The 25,885-nt window shown below is 39.5% G+C and overlaps 1 protein-coding gene across 6 annotated transcripts in view; it reads right to left on the minus strand.

The window, feature by feature from the left end:
* The window catches only part of SLC44A5 (solute carrier family 44 member 5), a 382,764-nt gene that overhangs the window by 318,734 nt on the left and 38,145 nt on the right, over nucleotides 1–25,885 (minus strand). For 4 of the 6 annotated variants that reach the window (XM_087866006.1, XM_045802007.2, XM_087866008.1 and 1 more), the window contains one exon: nucleotides 14,332–14,476. In XM_087866006.1, the coding sequence (XP_087722132.1) occupies nucleotides 14,332–14,392 (61 nt within the window). In that variant the 5' untranslated portion in view covers nucleotides 14,393–14,476. Of the gene's footprint in view, nucleotides 1–12,133; nucleotides 13,362–14,331; nucleotides 14,477–25,885 lie in introns of those variants that run through there. The other 2 variants (XM_087866005.1, XM_087866004.1) reach the window with 1 other exon arrangement.

Below are 25,885 nucleotides of genomic sequence, written 5' to 3' on the forward strand. Positions count from 1 at the left end.
GGTTACAGGCCTTTCTTGACCCATATAAACTTGTGTATAATCTATTAATTTGCTTACTCTCCACCACGCCTAGGACATTAACTCGGAATCAGGCAGTGAGAATTTAGAGGTTAAAACATAAGGAGTCTTGATCTTAGAATTAGGCATGTGAAGCATATGTCCTTCTTTTGTCTCTGTGTTGTTTTTATAGATTACTAAATACAAGCTTAGTGTGTGAGAAGTGTGATAATTATTCAGTGCAGAGTTTCCATAAAGGTTTACAAAGTACACATTTCAATGTAAGATTTTCTTAGTGGTTAAGAACGACGAGGGAAGAGGTAGGTTTCAATACTATTCTTTATCACTTCAAGTCTGTCCTACCCCATTCAGCTAAGATGCGTTTGGACATATTTATTTATGACCAGAGATTTTTTTTTAACAACATAATGGTTCTTCTTTAGTCACTGATACTCTTGCACTAGAGTAAAGGTGTTACATCAGCAGAATCAATGTCATTGCCATGGGAAAAGAATGTGATGACATTTTTGTGCAGCCAAACAAAAGAACTGTGAAGAAGAGGCTGAGAACAGTGACTGAGAAGAAAAAAGAGCTTAATTCAAACTGAAAAATACTGCTAATACTTGAATTTGTGAAGTATATATTTTTATAGTGTTTTTTTCATTTTATGACTTTTGATATTTTTTAACTAATACTTACAAAATGTACATGATCATAGGTTAACTTTAAGATAACCTTTTGAGTTTTTTGTAAGGCAAACCTGAAGGGATAATAAATTTTTAATAAAATTTTACTGTCAATTTCAAAATCTTTTTTTTTTTTGGTCTCTGGATTTGAACACTGAAACACAAACTAATGATCTACAAAATTTACACCAAAAAAACCCATCCTTTAAGATCTTAAAATGTACACATTTTAAATTGCTTCTTATAAAACTGAATTTTGGGAAAAAATTTTGCTCTGAATATGGCAATTCTTTTTTTTTAATTATTTTTATTTTATTATTTTTTGAATTCCAATCTAATTAACATATAGTGTTGTATTAGTTTTGTTCCTACAGGCAAATTGCTCAAGCTCTTAGGACCAGTCCTGACTTTGGTCAGTCTTCCTTCTATGATAAGGTTAGTAAGAGGGCAGCTCTCCGCTAAAGTCCTCGTGGCCAAAAGAAGCCACAGAAAAGTAGTCTGGGGGGCTACTCATCCTCTCACATTAAAGAGATATAGAGCCAGAGCTTAACAAAGCATTGTGTTCCTGATCCTTTCTTTCACAAAACATGCAGACAGATGCAGACCAGGAGTCAGCAATGTGAAATTGTGGTTCCTCGATTGAACCAGGGATTTTTCACTGTGACTTTAATGTTCCTCTAATATCACAAGCCCTAATGAGAAACCTAAGTTTATTAAAAAGCCGTACTATCCAATGGCAAACAAGAGACCAAAAGAGAAAGGAGGGGGCAAAGAGAAAGCAAAGCAAAGAAAGAAATGTTTTTATTTTGAACCCTAATTGTTAAAAAGTTGTGCCTCGTCTAAACAGAGAATGGGATAGGTAAAGCCAACTCTTTTGGATTCCTTTTTCAGAAGTAGCTTCCTAGCTTCTCTCTGGAAGAATGGGAAAATGATGGGGCTCATCAGAATTGCTCAACCTCAGCGCTACTGACAATTCAAACCAGATCATTCTTTGCTGTAGGGACTGTCCAGGGCATTACGGAATGTTCAGCAGCCTTACTGGTCTCTACCCTCTAGAGCCCAAGAGCACTACCCCAATTATGACACTGCAAGACTGCCTCCAGACACTGCAAAAGTGCCTCCAGTCAAGAACTATAGTATTTTTCAATTTTTCTTTAGTTCCTTTGAGCTTTCCTCCTGAGAGAATAGACTACTACAGCCAGAAACATGATGTCTGGTAAACCTTTCTCTCCTGGCAACTTTCTCCTATTGTGGCCTATTTTATTAAATATTTTGCCCAGAGGTCCATTTATATACCTCTTTTAATGCTATATTTAATATTTTTAAAGATACTTTATTTAAAGAAATAAAGATAAAACGAAACATAGTTCAGCTATAGAAAATCATTCTACACGAATTCTTCCTTATCTCCCCAGGGAACTGTCATAAAAAGCAGCCAAAATGTAAAATAGTAAAAGAGAGGTTAAAGACCACCTCAAAAAGCAAAGAGTAACACACCACAAGGAATGAAACCTATTATTTCTCCCATCTCAAAAAAATCAAATCCTCTTCTTTACTGCTTCTCCCACTTCCAGCCACAACACCTTTTCTTTGCTCCTTTTGCAACAACACTCTTCAAAGGAGTGAACTAAGCTGTCTCTAACCCTCCTCCCATCTCTCTTAACCTGATCCCTTCAGACCATCACTGCCACCACTACAATGAAAGCACCCCTGTCAGGGTTTGCAGTCATCTTCACATTAATCAGTCCAGTGGCCATTTCTAAGCCCTCATCTTCCTGCAGCATTCAACGCAGTTGATTATTCCTCTCTTCCTCCACACGCTTTCCCCCTTAGCTCCAGGACCCCACGGTCTCTTGATTTCCCCCTTACTCACTAGTTACTCTTCTTCAATCTCCTTTACTGGTTTCCTTCTCTTCTCCCCTTCTTTTTAATAACGCAGCAATCCTGGGCTCAGGGCATTTATCTCAATCTGCACTCACTTCCTAGTGAGTCATCCAGTCTGTGGTCTTAAATCCCACCTCTGTGCTGATGACTCCCAAATTGCCTCTCTCCCAGACTCCAGACTCATATATCCAACTTCCTACTTGTCACCTCCACTTGAATATCAAATAAAAGTTTCAAACCCAAATGCGTCTAAAAGTGAACTCCCAGTCCTTCCCGCTAAACTTGCCCCATCTACAATTTTCTAATACCATTGATGGCAACTCCATCCTATTAGTCACTCAGGCCAAAAACTGTGCAGTCATCCATGATGCCTATCTTTCTCTCACCCTACACACACTGTTCATTCAGAAAACCACATTAGCTTCACCTTCAAAATACATTCAGTGTCCTTCCATTTCTCATGTCCTTCACTGCTTTCACCCTAATGGATGCCACCAGAATCTCTCAACTGAAATACTGCAAACATCTCCTTACTGGTCTTCCAGTTTTTCTCCTTGCACCTATAGGATATTCTCAACGGAGCTGCCACAACAATTCTATTAAGATATAAGTCATGGGACATTTGGATGGCACAGTTGGTTGAGTGGCTGATTCTTGGTTTTAGCTCAGGTCGTGATCTTGGGGTCCTGAGATTGAGTCCCATTGTGTTGGCGGGCTCCCCACTGGGTGTGGAGCCTGCTTAAGATTCTTTCCCTCCCCCCACCCCTCCCACTCCTGCTCATGCTCTCTAAAATAAATAAATAAATCTTAAAAAAATAAAATGTTAAGTCATATCATATTACTCTTCTCTTAAAAACCTGCAGCGGTGCCCATTTCATTCAAGGTTAAAGTCAAAGTCATTTATTTTACTTTATTAACAAGCTAGTGATTTTTTTAAAAGTAATCTCTATGCCCAATGTGGGGCTTGAACTCACAACCCCAAGATCAAGAGGGCTCCACTGACTGAACCAACCAGGCACCCCCAAGGTAAAGTCCTTTAAATTGTCTAAAGGGCCTAATGGAATCTGGTCCTCCCTCATCTTGCTGATCCCCTTTCCTATTTCTATTCTCCTTTCTAAATCCACTCAGCCTGCTCTCTGTTTATCAAACATTCCAGGTAGACTCCAATCTTCGGGTCTTTGCACTGGCTTTTCTCTCCTTCTGGAAGGTTATTCCCCTGCCACGAATAACTACTTAACCCTCTCCAATATTACCTTTCAATTAGGTCTTCCCTAAGCATCCTATTACTACCTACAGCTGACCCGTTCCATCATCCCCTTGCCAGTGTTCCAAATCCCCCTCACTGTGCTCTATTTTTTTTTTACAACGCTTTTCAATTAATATCAACGATTTGTTTATTAAGTTTATTATTCATTGTCTGTCTCTCCTATCTAGAATGGAAACCTCAAAAAGTCTCCATTTTCTTCTCTGGTAAGTCCCTCGGAATTACACCTAGTACAGAGTAAGTGTTCAGCTAATATTTGTCAAATGAATGAGTGAAATAAAGTGGACTGATATCCTACCCTGAAATAGAAGGGATGGCAGCCTTCTTTTTTTTTCTCTATCCTTTTTCTCACTTTCCTGGTTACACATCAAAGCACTAGTTGGGCTGGGAGGGAGAAGGGATTCTTTGGTAGGAAGGAGTAGATAAATATAACTGGAGAGGATTTTACCAGAAGATTTTAGGTTTTAAGGGACTTCTTGTCTTTTCAGTTTCAGCTGTGAAGTCTCGGGCTGTTTGGGGGATTTTAGGACTTCTATGTTCTCTTTACCACTCTGATATTTAATTCAGTGGGGCTTCTACTTGGAAGGTACCTTCTAAACTAAGAGAAACAAAGGGGCTAGGGATAAAGATAGAAAAAAAAAAAAAAGGGAGAGGAAACAGGCTGCTAAAAGAAACTCCAGGAAAACAGGAAAAGAGAACTTTAGGTTTTCTGCCCAATTCACTGAAGTAGGAAAGAGGGCTAAAATTCAAGGCCAGTGCTGAGATTAGTAAGGAAGATTGTGAACTAGTGTTCTTTTTATTTCCAGGAGACTGCAAGTGGCAGATAGGGTTCAAGATAACTGTATAAATACGTAAATTAATCCCATTGTAGTGGAGGGTTTTTTTTAAAAAAATATTCTTCCCCAGTATCTCCCCTAATACTTATATAACTGATGGGGTCTCTATCTCCCAAGATAGAGATGCAAAAATAATAAATTAGAGATATATTCATTATCTAATGTTATGCAACAAATTATCCCAGAATTTAGTGGCCTAACACAACAGTAACTGTTCATTATCTCTCACAGTTCTTGTGATACAGGAATCTGGAACCAGCTTGGTTGGGCTGTTCTGGGTTAGGGTTTCTCATGAAGTTTAGTCAGATGTTGACTGAGGCAATGGACAACTGAAGGCTTAACTGGCCTGGAGGAGCTGTTTGCAAGGCAGTTCGCTCATACAGCTGGCAAGCTGGTTCTTAGGAGGAGGCCTCAGCTCCTTCTCACGTGGGCGTCTCTAAAGGGATATTTGAATGTTTTCACAATACGGCACCTGGTTTTCCCCAAAGTAAGCAAAATAAGAGAGCAAAGGCTACAGAAGAGCAAGGCAGAATCTGCAATGCCTTTATGTAGCCTTCTACTATACTTTACTGGTCACACAGGTCAGCCCAGATTCGGTGCGAGAGGAGAAAATTTTAAGGTTGTGAATACCAGTAGACAAAAGACATTAAGGCCATCTTGAAGACTGGCTACCACAACAGTCAAATGGCTCGTCACACGAATAGCAAAATCATCTCAATTCATCTCAGAGTTGACTTGGATGCATCTTCTCCTACTTATACCACTCCAAAAAGTGTGATCATTTGTTCACCTTGTTTTGCCTCCCCATCTCTAGAGAGCCCTAAAACCATTATACAACATTACCTCAGCATCTGTGAGCACATTTTTTGTTAACGGATGTTTAATTTTAAAAGTGGATCGCCAACAATAAGGTTGTGACATTTCTTAGGAAGTATAAGAAGATATATCATCCTCTTGATTCAGCAGGAAAAAAACATGATGATCTACCTTTCTATGTTAGACTTGATGAACCTCAAGGGAAATGAACAGATATTAAAATATTGGATGTAGTCAAAGTAAAAAGAGTCACTGGAGTTGGTTAAGCCTCTATCCACTGTACACAATTTACTCTTAGACCTCAGGAAAGCACTTAATGTCTTTGTATCTCAATTTCCTCATATGTAAAATGCAAATAATATTCATTCACATGTATAAAGAGTGAAGTGTGAATATAAATTGGGAACTGAGCTCTATTTTGTATATGTAAATATATATAATGTATAAAGATGCAGATATAGATATAGATAGATATAGATCTGCACTTACACAGAATATGTTTTTACCAAGAGTAAACTTGGGGCACCTGGGTGGCGCAGTTGGTGAAGTGTCTGACTTGGGCTCAGCCTTGCATCAAGCTGCATGTTCAGCCCCACCTTGAGCCCCGCTTCCTCAGGCTCCACACTCAGTGGGGAGTTTGCTTCTCCCTCTCTCTCTCTGCCCCTCCCCCATCTCATGATCACAGGCTCGCTCTCTCTCTCTCTCCTCAAATAAATAAGTGAAAAATACTTTAAAAAAAAAGAATAAACTTGACCAAATTTAAAATGTATATATGCACACATGTATATATAATATATAATTGCATGTATACATGTACACACACACACACACACATATATACACACAATCGAGATATAAATCTTGGCTTATATCGAATATGTATTTACAAATAATAACCTTGACCAAATTCCTTACAGACGTACACTATTCCTATGTGGCAGCATCACTCACCTCTATCATTCCTCTAGTAACTCTATGAGCACTGAGCATTCCTTCTAACTCTAACATACTATGACTCTCAATAGTATGAAAAAGAGCTGATGTCACAAACACATTGTGTTACAGTATCACTAAGGGCCAGATCCATTCTCAGTTACATAATCCCTGAGGTCCTACCAGCCTTGCTAGCCTCAAAATGGAGACTTGGAGTACAAAGAAAGGGAGGGAAGAGACTAAACAAAGCCCTGATGCGACAAAAATTCTTAGTATATTCTCAGTATTAATTCTTGGCAAAGAAGCAGACAGTTTGGAGGTGGAAGAAGGCAGTGGAGAGCTTTAAAATAATTATTATTTATATCTTCCCTAAATACCATAGCACTTTCTAGTCACAAATGCTTAGGGAGCAGAAAATCATCCAAAACACCCCATTCCCCCCTCCCCCTGCCAATATCTCCACGGGAAGATCAGAGATCCAAGAACATAGTTTCCCTGCTAACTAGCTGTCAAGCAGCTCCCTCCAACAAATGGCAGTTTTTATCATTAATTCTTTCATGCCGCTTTCATCTGTGAGGTCTGTAATCCATAAGAACAACCTAATAATGATTAAGTAAAATCAAAGTGATCTTTTAAAAGCCTGTATGCTTTTATTGTTATAAATGCTTCACAAGTAAAAGATCAGTCAAAAGCATAAAGGTACCCTGATTTGAACTTCCTTTGTGCTTGAATTAGAGTGTTTCTTTTGGAACACTGTCACATCAGGCTTCCGCTTCTCTTGGCAAAATCATGAATTGGCTGATGTTGTCTTAGAGGCTTTCCTATGTCCCCTTTCCCACCATCACTCTTCTTTCATGGACTCCTTTCCGTTACCTAGGAGTCCCTCCTGCTGCCTTCCGCATTCCGCCTACCGCACACTCACATTCCAGACTCTTTATAATTCTCCTAACATTACAGTATGTTTTTCCAAAGACTCAATTTCTTTGAGAGTCTTGCTAGGTGGCTAGCTAACCTGATAATCTTTACCACAATGTTGAATTAGTACTCATTCTCTTTAGAATTGTTTTTCAAGTAGAAATTTCTAGAAACTCTATCAACATCTCAGTCCAAAATATTATAGGTATATTTTAGTAAGCAGTAGGAGAGGACACTTGACTAAAACGAGGCCTTTTAGAAAAGTGAAGTCCGTTGTGTTGCTTTACATGGCCTAAGGAGTTGATATATGTGTAGGGTCTTTCCCAGAATAAGAGTCATTAACAGACATAAATTTTATCTGAGTGACCCATCTATATGGCACGGCAAACGTCTAATTACCAAACATCTGCTCTCCTTATTGCCCTGTGAAATGTATTTCTTTCCTCTGAAATTCCAGACCCCTAGCCCCTTCTCCTTAGTTCAGAATGACATATATTCCTCATTTTGCCCATCTTTGGAATTTCCATATCTATGTGGAGTCTCTCTATGTACACCTATTAAATTTGATTTTTTCCTGTTAATCTGTATCATGTTAATTTGTTTCATTTGTTAAAGATTTTATTTTTAAGTAAACTCTGTACCCAACATGGGGCTTGAACCCACAACCTTGAGCTCAAGAGTCGCATGCTCCACCAACTGAGCCAGCCAGGCACCCCCATGTCAATTATTTCTTTGTCCTGCTAGAAGGACCTTTGAGGGAACAGGAATTCTTGCTGCCTGACATATGAAAGCTGTTCTCTCTGAAATCATCCTCAAGGACAAGAATGTAATACCAAACATCTAATGAGTATCTATCCAGTTGGCTTCCCACTGCACCTAAAATTAAACCTATTCTCCTGTTTAGGGTCAAAAAGATCTGGCCTCTCCGTACCTGTCTCTACCTCATACACTACACTCCAGCCAAAATGGCCTTCGTTTCATACTTGAACATGCCAAGCTGCAACATCATTTCTGCCTTAAGACCTGCATTGCTATGTTCCAGTTCTTGGCATGCAAATTAATCTTCATTTGGTTCTCACCTCAAACGCCACCTCTTCAGACAATCTAAAGTAATCCTACAATCACTTTCTAGCACATCATCCTATTTTCTTTTTTTCCACGGGTAAGTGTACTCTTTAATCCCCGTCACCTATCTCCTCTATCCCCCCATCCACCTTCCCTCTGATAACCATCAGCTTGTTCTCTATAGTTAAGAGTCTGTTTCTTGGTTTGTCTCTCTTTCTTTTTCTTTTCCTTTGTTTGTTGGTCCTATTTTACTTTCTTCATGGTATCATAACCGTGAAATTCTTTTGTTCGTGTGTGTTTGCCCTCTTCTCCTAGGCCCCCCACTAATGTACTTGCTGTTCATTGTCTATCATGCTCATCACTGTGTCCCTCATGTTTTGCACAGAACCTGATATGTGTTCAGTGATCAATAAATATGTGCTGAATGAATGCATGAAGATGAATCCAAGCGTAACTTAACCTTTAAATTTAAATAATTGAGAAATCCTGTACTAATATTGGAGGGGGGCAGTGGTTAATATCACCATAATTAATGTAACTAACCTGTGTGTATAAGACCTTTATTGAGCATGGACTACAGCATTTTTTCAATAAAACAGTATAAATATTGGATTGATAAATATTCCACTTGCCTTTTTGAAAAGCTGTCCTTTTGATGAGGTATCACAAATGAATGCCTGCATTCCTTGAGAAATACTGCCAACTCATCTTATTCTTCTGTCAGTGTTAAGAAACTACATTTGCCTTTGGCCAATTTCTAGCTGCTCGAGGTATGTAGTATCTATTGCTAGGACTTCAGAAGCCAATGAGCAACTTGCTTGTCACACGCTCCAACAAATGATCTCTTCCCCTATGCAGTGTATCTAAGCAGAGAAGGAGCTCTCCTGAGATGATAACCAACACAGCATAGAATATTGTTAAACCTATGGTTTATTATCCTGCAAAGTTTACCCCAGCAGGCTGCCAAAAGAAAAAAAAAAAAGCCTAGCAATTTAGCAATTTGGTTTTCTACCAGGCAGTCCCCATTTAGCTAGTTGTAGCTTAAAAGCAGATGTCTGAGAACAAGCAGTTCAGCAAGCCTGCAGTCAGATGCTTTTATAGAGCTTTTTTCTTAAAAGGAAAAATCGAGGCAGGTCAATGGATTACAACTTCCTGGGCTTGCTTTTGTTATCTATAAAGTATCACCACTAAACCTGCTTTGCTAAAGTGAAACTCCAAGGCTTAAAAAAGAAAAACAAGCATCTTTCCTTCTAAGAATTAAATAAACTGGTTTAAAAAAAAAAAAAGAAACTTAACATTAGTAGAGAGGGAGAAAACACCTACAAGTCAGTAAGAGCTAAATAACATACCTTTCCCTTTAAGGAAAACATGTAGCATAAGGAACCTTATTTTTAAAAAACTGCAAAGAAATTTCTTGAAACCACTCATTTTAGGAAAGCTTGATTATTGAGTCTTCCAGAGGAACTGTTAACACTTAAATGACAAAACTCTATTAATCACTATTCTTCAATTATTTCACTATCAAATTAAATGTAAGGAAATACACACATTCCTGTCCTGGCATCCAAAACAAAAATTTCTTGGTGTTTTTTTGGGGGTTGGGGAGACTAAAGAGGAGGTATCTTTTTCATCAAACCTCTAATACTAGTTTACTTCTCATTAATTTGGTCTCCTTTGTAGTGTGTGTGTGTGCGCATGTGTGTGTATGTGTGTGTGCACATGTGTGCTTCTGCCCAGGTTAATTTCAAGAGTAAGGTTGTCTCTAAGCATGTACTGTAAAACTGTGAAATTTTTTCCACTATTCACGGACCATTTACAATCTGCAAGGTTTGGGGTGGATATGAAATGTATTCCTGCCAATGGATACCCACATCAGCAGTGCTGAAAACCAGTCCTTCTGTTTTGCTCATTGGGCCATATGGTTCCATAAAAAAGGAGCTAAACAAAAGTGCAACTAATGCACCTTGTCAATCTGGGTTTAGAGTAATTATCTGATATTATGGTAAAGAAGCTGTAAATGAATACATTCTCTCATTCTTCAGTAGTCTACCACTATAAACATATACTAATTCATTGGAAGAGCAAAAAATCAGGTAATAAGGTCTTTTCTATTTTACAGGAACTATATTTTAAAGAAAACACATTGCAATAAAATTATATATGTATGTATATATGGATATATATGGATATGACATATATGTGTATATATATGTATATATGTGTATATATATATATATGTGTGTGTGTGTGTGTGTGTGTGTATAAAAGACAGTTTGAAAAACAGAATACCGGTGTTTTGTAGTAACATCTTCCAAAAGATTAAGGATCATGATTTAAAACCCTTTCCAATAAGTGATTTGAGTACCCCAGAACAATTAACAAGCAAGCTGAAGCACCAAGATAAAGTTGTGTCCCCCTAGTGACCTCTAGAGTGGCGCTAAGCTCCCACAAGCAGGACTTGGGGGGGAAGCAAGAAGCATGTCAAAGCCGAGCGCGCTGCTGTAACCTCGTCGTTATATTCAATAATGTACCCGTTCCCATCTCAGAGGGGCAGCCCTATTTTATAAAACCCTAAGGCACATTAAGTCTCCGCCTCCTGGGCCAAGAGGCTCATTGGGTCGAAATCCAACTTCAAGCACTGTCCCTTCCTCCTCCCCAAGTTGCTGAGGTCCGGTCCCCCACCCCCAGGCGCACAACCATCCTCCGCATGAGCGGCATGGAGCTGACTTCCACCTCTCTGCAGTGCTGCAGGCAATCTCACGGCCACTGCCGGTTGCCCAACGAGAGTGCGGGAGCGGGAGGGAGCCGGCGACCTGCGACCTCTACGAGTCCCCGCTTCAGGCGCCCGAGGCCGGTACACCAGCTCCCAGTGCGCAGCGCTCTGCGAGTCCTGGGGACGCACCCCTCCGCCCCCCGCCCCGCCAAGCCCGATGCTGCTGCCCACAAGGCTCCCTCCCGAGTGCCCTGGACCATCCCAGCAACAAGCTCTTCCCTGTCCTTTGTGTCATCGCTTCTCCTCCCCTGAACTTTCCAACTTTGGAACCCCCGGTTCCAAAGGAGCAACAGGGGGGCCTGCCGGCCAGAGTCACTGTCCGCCTACCCAGGTCGGGAAGGGGGAAATAGCCTTGCAGGGACCCGACCGGTAGCAACTCCTCTTGACCGTTGGGCAAAAGGAGAGGCAGACAGCTACCACCTCCTCAGGATGGAGGTTGGGAAAATGGATGCAGAACTTGTCACCCTAGGGATGAAGGGGCGGTGGGAGGGGGGAGGTTGGGAGGAGGGAATAGGAGAGGCCAAGGAAAAAACTCACTCTCTCTGGCACACACACGCGCGCGCGCGCGCACACACACACACACACACACACACGCACACACATGCAGCCTGTTTCCTAAAAGGACGAGACGCTACGAGCCAGGAGTCTCTTTTCTCCCCCCTGCCCTCAGGGAGGAAAGCGCAACAGATACCCAAGCTCTCGGAGTAGGAAAGGGGTGGGGTGAGAGAAAGAATCTCCAGGTTTCCCCAGGTTAGAAAAAGGGGACAAACTCCTGTCAGAGTCTCCCCGGAGGCAAAGGGAGGTGCAGCACTGCTGAGGTCCCTCCACCTCCCGGAGAAGGCAAACTCTTCCCCTGCAGGCAACCTTCCACCTGGCAGAGTGTAGACGTAAACAGGCAGGACCGAGGGGGCGGACCGCGGGTGGGAGGTGGGATGGGCCGAGGTGAGAACGGAGCGGAACTCACCCTTGATGCTGGGGGGCCCTCTCTTCTTGGCCATCTTCTGCCCCCGCCCCTCCCCCAGACCCCCCGCGCGTTTCCTCCGGCTGCCGCCCAGCTCGCGGAGCCCGCTCCGCGGTTTCCAGGCGAGCTCTCGCCTCGGCTCTCGGCTCAGCAAGCTCTTTGTTGCTGTGATGGCATCTGCGAGCGGCGGCGGCGGCCAGGCTGCGCGCTCGGCTCGGCTCGGCTCTGCTGGCGCGGGCGCCGCCGCCCCTCCGCTCTCCGCCGCGCAGCGCTGCGAGCCTCGCGCTGGCGCTGCTGTGGCCGCTGTGGCTGCGGCGGCGACTGTTGATGCTGCTGTGCGGCTCCAGCTGCTTGAGGGGGCAGCGCAGGGTCCCCGGAGCGCCCGCCCAGAGTGACCTCCCCCTTGCCCACACCCCCCCTCCCCCACTCCCCCACCCCGGTGTCCCGTCTGAGCCGCCAGCTCCAATCCAACCAGTGACGGCGCAGTCATCTAGCAGCCGCTGCTGGGGAAGGCGGCGGTGGCGGCCGCGGGGGGCTGCTGGGGGAAGCTAGAAGCCCTCCGCTCTCTGGGGCCAGGAAGTGGAAAGCCAGGCAGTCCGACTCTGGTGAAGCCCTCATTCTGCCTGCCTGCTTTCCTCCAGGTCTCCGAAACCCCCGTCCCAGGCGGCAGGACGCGGTGGGGGGCGGGGGGGCCGGGGTGTGGGCGCGAAAGACACCGGTCTCCATAGGCCAACAAGAACTCTCGCCAACTGCAAGAGAACGAGCACGGGCCCTAGCGACCCGGCCCAGCCACCGACCTCCCCAAAAGCCTCCTCCTGGGCACCAATTCCGAATGAGCCCCGGGGCGCGCGAACGCCTCTGCCCCTCCAGAACCAAGAAGAGAAGAGGAAAACTGGAAGCCAGCGGAGAGGGGAAATTTAATTCCAGAGGCAGCCCACCCCCAGACACTTGGAAGAATGACCTAGTTCACGCCCTAAACCTCTTTATAACGAGGACTCAAGACAGTTCCCTTGGGGCTGTGGGAATAGAGGGAAGAAAGTTCAAGCTCTCAGATGTTGGAGGGACGGAGATGGATGGGTGGGGGTGGGGCGATTTTTTGGCCTCCGGTACAAATTTTGTCCCGGTGGCTGCATTCTTTCTCTCTGGGGGTTTGGAAAGTTTTCATTTTCCTGGAGGAGCTGTCCTGCTCTCTCGTGCTGATCAGAGAAGGAATCTTCCTAGTGTCCCAGGACTGCAAGGGCATACGAAAGTTTGAAAAACGTCTGAGAATGTAAAGGTAGTAACCAGGCTTTAAAAGAAGGGCAAAAGGGGTAGAGTGGTGAGGGGGTTACCAGTGTGGAAAAAGAATACAAAGTCTTTTTTTTTCCTTTGCAGGAGCTGTTTACCCTTAAACCTACTTAATAATTCACAGTGATCTTATTAACACTTCTCCTTCCCTTTCCCTCCCTACATTTCCAACCTAATCTGATTATCTAAATATCCAACGATTCCATTCAGTACCACTAGCCAGAAGTTGCCCCAGCATCAGTGGTGTGTGTAGCAGAAAGAACATTGGAGTCCAAACCCCTGGTTTTGAGTTCTGGCTCTGGAACTTCATGGCTCTGAAAACTTGCAGAAGTCCTTTATTCTTCTGTTTTGTGGTTTGTAAAATATCATCTCAAAGATTCCTTCCAGCTCTAATAAATGTCCTGAGATTTTTTGTATCACAAAATCATAACACGTTTTTTGCACTCTTTTTGAATTTAACTTTACATCATGTATTATATTGAAGTAAGTAATCTGAAGAACATGTGAAATACCCAATCCCTCTCACAACAAAGGCATGCTCCGGATATAAAACACAAATTGCAAGCTTATTTTAATTAGCAAAATAGGCCCAGTCTCTGATTTAATTCAAAACTACTCTGTCAGGGTGCCTGGCTGTCTCACTCAGTAAAGCATGCCACCCTAGATGTCAAGGATGGTGTGTTTGAGTCCCACCTTGGGGACAGAGTTAACTTAAAAAAAAAAAAAAAAAAAACTACTTTGTCATCTCTTCAGACTCTTAAAGTGTGCAAATATTAGGCTTGTAAATATTCTTAGTCCACTTTATGTGTTCATATTTTATCACTAAGCACTTATTATTGCCTTCATTAGAATAATGTCTTATCATTTACTAATTATTTTTATATCCTGTATTTCATTTAATCCTGACCACACACCTGTGAGTTTAGATTGCAGGTCCCGTCTTCCATGTTTTGTAGGTAAGAAAATGAGATTCATGAAGGTTCACTGACTTGTACACAGCTTCCAGGACGTCGATGCAGCACTTCTAACTCAATACCAGGCTCTTCCCATGATACCGGCCTATGAAACAAAATATTTCTGCTTCAGACCAAGGAGAGGTTCCTTTTTTTCTATTTACTCCTTCCGTGGTGTCAATACTATTCTCTCAGCAGAGAGAACTCAAAAATTGAGTTGACAAATTATGTCTATTTTTTATATATATATGGATATAATTAACATGTTTTTACAATTGTAGCAACTCAAAGTGTTTTTCCATGCATGTTCTCAGTTGGAAATCACAACTATCACAGGAGAGCATCAAAAGAGATTTATTCAGCCCCACTGAACAGATGAGGAAACAGACTCAGGGACTTTACAGTCACAACACCTTCCAGGTCATGTGTTGCCTGACTAGCCCGCACTGCATATTTGTGTTGAACAGTTGCAAATAGAATGCCTTAAAATACGTGACACAAGCATGTATACTGTACTTGAGTGAAGGGTAGGGACTGTGCAACAGCCTCAGGTTACCTTGTAGGAATGGAAACCTAGAGATGTAAGGGTTTTAACTTTTCAATAGGAGTCAGGAATCCAGATTTCCAGTTAAAATATCTTTGTTGATGTTGGTTAACACATAAAACAAAGCAAAACATGGCAGGCCTAATGGGCCACATCTGCCAGTAATACTGCAGCCTATGGGCTGTGTCTCTGTGTCTGTTTTTACATCTCATCAATTGAGTTTTATCATCAGAGAGCAGAGATTGAACTGAATCCTTGGGTATAGTTCTGAATCTGATGGTATCTGCATGCCCTCCGAACTAGAGATGATCAAGATTTTGAGTTCAATCAATCATGATTTCTAAAGAGAGTTTTCCAGAGAATGGTGTTTCTTAAATTTCTGGCTGTTCTTGGAGCCACCAATGAGAATAAGTACAGTAAATCAAATAATTTTCAAGTTACATGTGATTCTGCCAGACACGAGGAAACCTACATATTTTATTTGATGATGATGATGATGACGTTGATGAAAAGGAGGACAAAATTGGCCTAATCTCTGTTTCCCTCATAGAAATGTTCTGAATGAATCCTTTCAAAAAATAGCCACAGCGCTAAAAGGTAACTTTAGTTAGGTGTAGTATAATCATTCTTCTTAGATCATTCTAGCCCTGTCAGGACTCCCTATAGAGTAAAAGACAATCGGAATAGAGGAATGGAATACATGTTCCTCATGTGAAAGTAGCAAGTGAGTTCAACAGGGAAAATGAACTTGTCATACATATTATACTAAAGACAAAAATGAAAATATAATTCATACTACACAAAGCATAATTGTCATTAATTGTATGTTATTGCAATTGCAGTAAAAAGGTTGAAAAATATAACCATCAGAAGAATGTTTCTTGCTGAAATATTCTATATTGAATGCCTAACTATAAATTAACTATTACAGTTTAGGGGAAATGAAAAGGGAAAACAAAAGCCCCAATGATTTTAATCACGTTAATACCAAATGATGTCAAAAGAATCCGAACTTGCTCCACTTTTGAACAAAACATCTTGTATTTTTTAAATCGACATGCAAAAAGAAAAAATAATACTCACCTTAGCTGAGGTTTTAAGGGAACCTACAATTCTGTGACTAGAACTAAAAAAAGGTAAAAAACAAAACAAAACAAATGAATGAACAAAAAACCGGTGGGAAGAGAGTAGGAGAGTCAATAAGTAAATTAAAAAAAAAAAAATCCTGAGCAATTTCATGCTCAAAATCCACTATATGAAGGAGTGGGGATACTGAGTCTGTCTTCCTACCCTTTCCCGCATACCACAATGGATGCATAAAGCCTTAAACAACTCTTCTTCCCTTTATCTCTGGTAACCAGGCTTACATGGATTCATTATAATAAAATTTCACCTGAATTTAAATGGAGGGTCCCTGGAGTGAGGGCTTATATAATCTTTGTCTCTTTATTCTAATTCTCCCATTGATGACCCTGACCACAAGAAATGTATTTTGACTTACATATTTTTGAATTGCACAGAAAGACATGAAATTCAGAGACATCAGTTAGGGGGCTTAAATGTAAATTCTAGGTTTCTTAGGAAAACCTTCACAAAAAGATTCCTTAACACCACTAATTTCAGAGCAAACCTCTCCTACAGAGATAGCTGACTTACCCATGACACTACTATCACTACTAGCAATTGAAAATTTGCTGAATCTGTGTGGAAGAAAATTTTATTTAATTTTGCTAAGCTCATTTTACTGTCGCCTAACCTCTAGAACCATGCCCCTCTAAAATGAAGTTAACAGGGAGCATTTTTGCACCCACAATGAGACGTTTGCTTATTATAATTCAATCCCACAGAAACCCAAAAGAAACAAAAGAAAACATTTGGGAGGGCCAAGAAACCCTAAAGTTAGGTCTTTGCTCAAATTACCCAGAAATTCCTCCGAGAGAAGTGCAACAGATCTGGCCTAAATACGGTGGAGTATGGACGCAAGGATAGTCAGATATTACGTAGAGATAGTCTGCTATGTATGATACACAGCTAAACCATCAAGATTTTATGGAATATACATAAACAATTAAAATAGTTTTGATACTCCAGTTGGCCTACTCAAGGACAGAATGTTCAACCTGACCTCTTCTAGTTTCTAATTAATCTATTTACCCCTAAAATATTCTAAAACTGCAGTAACTCCCTCCATGGTAATTCCTGTTTATTACATTGTTCTTTTTTTCAGCCTACCAGTTGCCTACCAGCTGATTTGCTCATGTGGTAGTAGTATGTGAGTGAGTAGTTCACATGTGAAATAAATGGCATATAAAAATAATTGTTTTTGCAATATTTTTGTCAATGGGCCAAATTGTGTTTCCCATCCTTTTCTCTTTTCTATTTATTCTATTCAATACTTATTTGACAAATATGTATTGAGTAATACCATGTGCTAGTCACTATTCTAGGTGATGGTTTATACAATGAAGAAGTAAAACAACATGGTCCATACATGCATGGTATTCACAATTTTATAGGAGAGACAAAATTAACTTGTAAATTACTTATGGAAACAGCATGTCCAAAGGCCCCCAGGAGAAAATTCAGGATTAGAGTAGTGGTTTTCAAATTCCAAAGTGATCAGGCATGTCATCAATTAAATTTTTTTTGCTCACACAACTCCAACTATATTTATTTGGTTATATTTACATTGTGTGTACTAGCATATTACCATTTTATGTGCATTATAAAATATACACAAAAAGTTGAAAGTTTTAAAGTATAAGGTTTTTAAAAATGGACTATCTTGAACACCTCCAGAAACTAAGACCAATGTGGCTGCAGTTTACTATGTGATGATTTTAAGCAGGGAAAATCTGGTCTAGTTTACATTTTAAAGTACCACTCTGATTACTGTATGAGTAATTGGAATAAGCCTAAAAATATAGTTTTAGGGTTGGGTGAGAGTTAAATTTGCACGCTAAGACTCAGGTGTGCTCTGGAGCCCATCTATGCATAGAAGCAATGCACTCCATAGCAATAAACACAACTAGCACCAAGATCTTGGTTTCTAAATACTACTGTCCACTAAAAAGAGAAAATGATCCTTTGAGAAATGACTCCAGGTCTGTAGCATCCAAAGTACTAGGTCAACCTGGAACATGTTGATATGCCAGAAAGCAAGGAAATGCTCAAAGACTAATGAGATCATACCAAGAGGACAAAGGAGCCAGCTTGAAGTGGTTGCCTACCGATCAAATATATGAAAATTTGAACCCCACAGATGTCTGGATCGCTCAGTTGGTTAAGCGTCTGCCTTGGCCTCAAGTCATGATCCCAGTATCCTGGGATCAAGTCCCACATCAGGCTCCTTGCTCAGCGGGGAGCCTCCTTCTCCCTCTGCCTGCTGCTCCCCCTGCTTGTGCTCTCTTTCTCTCTCTGACAAATAAATAAAATATTAAAAAAAAAGAAAATTTGAACCTCAAAAAAAATAATGATGATAACAGATTATAATACATAGAATAAAATGAAACAAAATTTATGAATCCAAAGTGAAATTCAAAAGAGAAAGAGAAAACTTGAGCTATTTCCTTTTTTTTAAAGAATTGAGCTAGTAAGTATGGAAGAAATGATAGAATTAGAAAATCATCATTTGGCAATGTCCAATATAATAGCTAAGGATCATCAACAGATGCTAAAGCTTTTGCGTAAAAGGTTGTTAGAAACATGATATTCATATGGTCTCAAAATATTATTCCATATATTAGTTATTAATTGAAAAGGGGAAAATGTATCTGTATAATGGAAAGTTTGTGTGGTCACCACCTTAATCAACTAAATAATCAAATTTACCATCAGCAATAGTTGAACAATGTGTCATTTGCCTTGTAGTGAGACTCAGTAAGTATGCAATTGTCACCTACGTAGTTTTCTTATCAAAAACATCTAACCTAGAACTATGGGGCACCTGGCTGGGTCAGTCAGAAGTTGGAGCCCCACGATGGAGTTGGAGCCGCACATTGAGAGTAGAGATTAATGTAAATAAATAAATAGATAAATAAATAAATAAACTTTAAAAAATATACTTAACCTAAAACTAATCATGAGGAAACAACTTAAATAAATCCAAAGTGTGCAATTCTATGATACTGGGCTGGACTTTTTTTTTTAATGTTCAGTTAGCCACTGTATAGTACATCATTAGTTTTTGACGAAGTATTCAATGATTCATTACTTATGTAAAACACCCAGTGCTCATCACAAAACATCCAGTCCTCAATACCCATCTCCCTGTTACCCCCCTCCCCACACCCTCCTCCCCTCTGAAACCCTCTGTTTGTTTCCTGGGGTCCATAGTCTTCCATGGTTCATCTCCCTCTCCAGTTTCTCCCCCTTTAGGTTTCCCTCTCTTCCCCTACAGTCCTTCATATGTGGACTTTTATTTTTTTTTAAATCAATATCATGAAAATGTAGACAAAGAATTATTCTATAGACTAAAGATGTATAAATACCAAATGCAATGGATGAACTTCAGCTAGATCTTAGACCAGGGTGGGGAAGGTAAATCACTTATAAAAGACATTTTAGACAACTGGGAAAAGTTAAATATGGACTGTTTGTTAGATATTACAGAATTTATTGAACTTTCTTACATGTAGTGGTAGTATTATTGTTGTATGGAAGAATGTCCTTATTCTTAGGAGATGGATACTGAAGTATTGAGTTGAACATACAAAAATGACTAAACAAGCAATTTCACAAGGTTAAACATAATATTAAAACATGAATGCCATGATGTCTACAACTTGCTTTCAACGGTTAGGCAAAAAAAATTAATAGATGATATATAAGTAGGTAGCTAGCTATCTAAATAAGACAATCAAATAAGGCAAAATGTTAAAAATTGGTGAATGTTGGTGAAAAAACAGGAATGTTCATTGTAAAAATCTTTCCGCTTTTTTATTGGTTTGAAAATTTTCAAAATACAAAGTTGAAAATGGAGGAAAAAAGTGAAAAACTCAGGCTTTCCCAATTAAAGGTTTATTTGGGAGGCACCTGGCTGGCTCGGTCAGTGGAGCATGTGACTCTTGATCTCAGGGTTGTGACTTTGAGCCCCATGTTGGGTGTAGAGGTTACTTAAAAATCTTAAAAACAAAACAAAGCAAAACAAAAAAACATCTTATTTAGGATAAATTCAGTCTCTTATAGAGGACCAATGCTCAATTTTTCAAGGTTTTTTCCCCCCTCTGATCTTTTGAGATCTGGGCACAGAAGTTTATAATATTTTAGTGATAACACACTGGGTTGTTGTCTGATCTACATGTTGTCCTCTCCAGGTATGCATATGATGTCTGGCTGATGCATAGCTCACCTCACCTGGGCTCTGGGCATTGGGCTATATGTTCACTCTGACCCCTGCTAAAGAGACCAAGAGTCTGATCTCTTGGCATAGGCAATGCATGGTGATTGTTGTCAAGAAACTCAGCCATCTCCTCCTGCAGCCCAGGCTGTCTACACTGATTTTCACTGCTGGTGATGCTGCTGATCATCTGAGACTTCTCAATATCCTCCATCTGGACCTCAACTCGGAGTTGCCTACTCATAGTTACCACTGTGATATTATTTGAACAGAGACCTCTACTGAGATCTCCTCTGCTGTGACTTTCTGGCAAATATATTAATGCTTATTTCTAAATTACCCTTTATATCTCCTCAGAATTGCTCAAGAACCTTTAGATTTTTTCTGTAACGTGCACCAGCTATAAGAAAGCAGCTACTCTTCTGCCTAACATACCATGCCATTTTTTGTTTCTGTAGCTACCCATGTTAGCAAAGGGCTTCTCTCTGAGGCTTCTAACCTCTCCACCAGTGATGCTCCCCAGTTTCCCCCAAAACTATCAAACCACTGAGTTCCACTGTGAGTAAAGGACACTGTCTCATCTCTTGCTGGTTTGTCTCTCACACACACCCCTTAACTCTTCCTCTAGTACTTTCTACTTTTCATATGGTGGGACTTCCTTGGATAGTATCTTCCTTCCTTTCTCCATAATTGCTTATTATAAAACTCTATTTTCAAATAACTAAACTTTCCTCTTGGTTTGCAAAGGGACACTTTTGGAATTCAGATGCCTCTTTTACCTTTCAAAAAGTCTGGATTTCAAGACATTGCTTCACAAGGGACTTGAGAAAGTTGGCTTTGAGGTTCAAAACTAAGCAAAGAGTCCTTTTCTCTACATGGGTTATCCTTCCCAGAAGCAATGAACTTCACAGATTCACTGTGTAAGGAGCCACGGGGCAAATGGTTTACAAAGAATTAAATACGCATTGGTTTCCTAGATCAAAAACATTATCCTTATTAGGGTTACCAAAGGACATTAAATAGGGATTGCGGAACCTGGCTGGCTTATTAGTAGAGCATGCTACTCTTGATTTTAGGGTTCTGAGTTTGAACCCAGTGTAGACATGAAAGAAAGAAAGAAAGAAAGAAAGAAAGAAAGAAAGAAAGAAAGAAAGAAAGAAAGAAAGAAAGAAAGAAAGAAAGAAAGAAAGAAAAAACAAAATACATTGATTTGACAAATGTGGGTTCTAATTACAACTTGTCTACTGATATGATTCGTGACTTTGGATGACTAACATGATAAAAAAAAAAAAGCAGTAACAATTACTGATCTTCTGTTATCATGGCCAGTGATGCTGGGTCTTTCATTTATTTTCAGTACTCCTGTCCCAGTCCCCCAGTAACTACTCTAAGTCTTCACCATTACCCTCTAGTCTCTGGCCCCAAACTTTTTATGTGAGAAAGCATGAACTCTTAGAGTTTAAACTGCTGATGTGCTTTCTGACATATACTGTCACTTTCCTAACTGATACAGGTGGGAAGGGGAAAAAAGAGAGGAGAGAGGGGGTGGCAAACCATAAGAAACTCTTAAGGATAGAAAACAAACCTTTTCTCTGTTATTAGCAACCCCACTATTGATTTGTTTCCTTTTCTTTTCTAGTGGAAGCTTAATTGGTCTCTCTGCCTCCATTGTTTCACTTCTCCGATCCATGTTCACATTCACAGATGCCCTTGGTCATCTTCTTATTACAGACAGCAAAGCACATTACTCTTCTAGTCAGAAAGTTCATACAACAGAGGCACAAGCTCCTTATGTCATGCAAAGTTTTCCACTGTTTGGCCTCTGCTTACCTTACCAGCTTCCCTTCTTCTAACTTTTGCCCTTAACACGCTATGTTCTAGTCAAACTAGACTCATCACAATTCCTTAAATATGTCAGGTATGTTGATATTTTCATTTTTGTTCACATTGCTCCTTCTACAGATTTTTTTTTCACTTTCCATCTCCACCTGTTAAAGTCTGATTCAAAGTCTTAAAGGCCTGGAATACATGATATTCACTGCAATCTTCTGCTAAGAAGTAGTTACTCCTTTTGTACATTACATAGCATGTTGTTTGTGTCTTTATCATTAATATTTATTTTATTTACCTTATATCTTAGTAAATTCTGTGGATGTCTATCTCCTTATTGACCAGATGGTTGACATTTTTGTCTTAGCCATTATAATGGGACCTTAGCTCCTAATTTACAGATAAGTAGCTCTTTGGCTAGAGCACTTATGGATGGTACTGAAAGATAGGGTGGTTTGGGATTAGGTCAGGGAGCCCCTGAATGTCAAGTTATGAAGAAGAAAGGACATTAGTATACAATAGGTATTTAATGAATTCCTTTTAATTAAGAGTGGTTAATAATGCAAATATCTTCCTTTTCATTCCAGAGATTCTAACAAGTTTGCCCATCTACATAGGGAAGGGCATTTTTTTTTTCTTCTTTAGAATGTCATTCATTCATTCTGTTTTTCTTGAGGTCTGCTATGCTGAATCAGAATGGTGAGAGTGGGCATTCTTGTCTTATTCCTGATCTTAGAGGAAAAGCTTTCAGCTTTCATCACTGGGTATGATGTGAGCTGTGGGCTTGTCATACATGGCATTTATTATGTTAAGGGATATTTCTTCTATGCCAAATTTGTTGAGAGTTTTTATCATGCAATTATGTTGTATTCTGTCAAATTTTTTTCAGCATCTATTGAGAAGATTTTTATCTTCCATTCTATTAATGTGGTATATTACATTTATTGATTTGCATGTGTTGAACCATCCTTGCATCCCAGGGATAAATCTCACTTGATCGTGGTGTATGATCTTTTTAATGTGTTGTTGAATTTGGGTTGATCATATTTCATTGAGAATCTCATAGAGATATTGGCCTATAGTTTTCTTTTCTTATAGTATCTTTATATGGTTTCGGTATCAAGGGTAATTCTTGCCTCCCAAAAAGAGTTTGGGAGTGTTTTCTCCTCTTCATCTTTTGGAAGAGCTTGAGGTTGGCATCAGTTCTTTAAATATTTGGTAGAATTCACCAGTAAAGCCTTCTGCTCCTGGGCTTTTCTGCATTGGGAGGTTTTTGATTACTGATTCAATCTTCTTACTTGCTATTTGTTCAGATTTTCTATTTCTTCATGATTCAGTCTTAGTAGATTGTATGTTTCTAGTAATGTATCCATTTCTTCTAGATTATCCAATTTGTTGGCATATAATTATTTGTAGTAGTCTTTTCTGATGCTATGTAGTTCTGTAGTATCAGTTACAGTATCTCCTCTTTCATTTCTGAGTTTGAGTCTTCTCTTCTTATTCAGCTAAGCAATTTTGTATATCTTTTAACACTGTATTTTTAAGTAATCTCTACACCCAACATGGGGCTCGAACTCACAACCCCAAAATCAAAAGTCACCTGTTCTACTGACTGAGTCATCCATGTGCCTTTTTATTTTCAAAAAACTAGCTCTTAGTTTCATTGATCTTTCGTTTTGTTGTTGTTGTTGTTGTTGTTGTTTTGGTCTCTATTTAATTTACTTCCACTCTGATCTCTGTTATTTTCTTCCTTCTGCTAAGTTTAAGCTTAGTTTGTCCTTCCTTTTCTAGTTCCTGGAGGTATAAAGTTATATTGTTTATTGGAGATCTTTCTATTTTGTTAACATATGCAGTTATAACTACGAACTTTCCTTTCAAAACTGCCCTTGCATTGTCTATAGGTTTAGGTGTGTTGTGTTTCCATTTTCATTTGTTTCAAGTTTTGTTTTTTTTTTTAATTTCTTCTGGGACCCATTGGTTGTTCAAGAGTGTGTTGTTTAGTCTTCACATGCTTGTAGATTTTCCAACTCTCCCTTGTTCATTTCTACTTTCATACTATTGTGGTTGAAAAAGATACTTGGTATGATTTCAATTTTCTTAAATTTGCAAAGACTTGTTTCATAGCTTATCATATGGTTTATCCTGGAGAATGTTCTCTGTGTACTTGAGAAAACTGTATTCTGCTGCTGTTGGATGAAATGTTCTCTATATGTCTGTTAGGTCCATTTGGTCTAATATATGGTTGAAATCAATGTTCGCTTGCTGATTTTGTCTGGATGATCTATCCATTGATGAAAGTAGGATACTGAACTCCCTCCTTATTATTGTATTGTTGTCCATTTCTCCCTTCAGATCTGTTAGTATTAGCTTAATATATCCCGGTGCTCCAATGTCAGATTGTATATATTTACCATTGTTATATCTTTTTGATGAACTGACCCCTTAACATTGTATAATGATCTTCTTTCTCTCTTGTTATTATTTTTGGCCTAAAGTCTATTTTGTCTGATATAAATATAGCTACTCCCACTTTCTTTTGATTCCACTTGCCTGAAATATCTTTTTCCGTCCCTTTATTTTGAGCCTCTGTCCTCAAATCTGAAGTGACTCTCTTATAGGTTGTATTCAGCTGGTCTTGTTCTTTTTATCTGTCCAGCCAGTCTCTGCCTTTTAATTGGTGAATTCAATCCATTTACACTTATTTATTTATGATTATTAATTATTGATACTCAAGGACTTACTAATACCATCTAATTAATTGCTTTCTAGTTGTTTTATATTTTAATTATTTCTCTTCCCTCTCTTTCTTCATATCATTGAGAATTATAATTTTCTGTGGTGGAAAACTCCCCTCTCTTTACCTTTTGTTAATCTACTATAGGTTTTTGCATTGTGGTTACCATGAAGCTTACATCATAAAACATCTTATAGATAAATGAGTTCATTTTAAGCCAACAGCAACTTAACTTTGATTGTATATGAAGGCTCCAGCCCTTAACTCCCCTCTTTTATGTTTTTGATGTCACAATTTACATCTTTTTATATCATACATTTGTTAAATTGTGGTGGCTATAGTTATTTTAATAATCATTTGTTTAACATTTATACTAGGGTTAAATGGTTAACACATTCTCATACAGAATTAGGGTTTCTAAGTCTGACTGCATATTTACCTTTTCAGTGTGTTGTATATTTTCATATGTTTTCATGTTACTCATCAGCATCTTTTCATTTCTGCTTAAAGAACTCCTTACAGCATTTCTTGCAAAGCAGGTCTAGTGGTAATGAACTCTCTCAGTGTTTTGTTTGTTTGTTGTTTTTTCCTGAAGAAGTTTTTATTTCTCCTTCATATCTGAAGAATAACTTTGCCAAATAGAGTATTCTTGGCTGCAAATTTTTTTCTTTTAAACCTTTTGAACATATTCCATCCTCTTCTGGCCTATAGGGTTTCTGCTGAAAAATCCACTGATACCCTAATGGGAATTCTTTGTAAGTTACAATCTTTTTTTTCTCTTGTTGCTTTTAGATTCTCTCTTTGTCTTTGATTTTGACAGTTTCAACATACTGTGTCTTGGAGAAAGTCATTTTACATTAAGGTAATGGAGTGATCTATTAACTTAGTGAACGGATATGTCCAAATCTCTCCCCTGGTTTGGACAATTCTCAGCTATTATTTCTTTAAATAGACTCTCTGCCCATTCCCCTCTTTTCGCCTTCTGGAACTCCAGTTACTCTACTATGTGTACATTTAAAGGTGTCCAATAGATCATGTAGGCTATCTTCACTCTTTCCTTTTTTTTTTT

The sequence above is a fragment of the Ursus americanus genome, chromosome 12, assembly GCF_024610735.1.
Source record: "Ursus americanus isolate L20-20 chromosome 12, mUrsAme1.1.p, whole genome shotgun sequence".
Lineage (NCBI taxonomy): Eukaryota > Metazoa > Chordata > Mammalia > Carnivora > Ursidae > Ursus > Ursus americanus.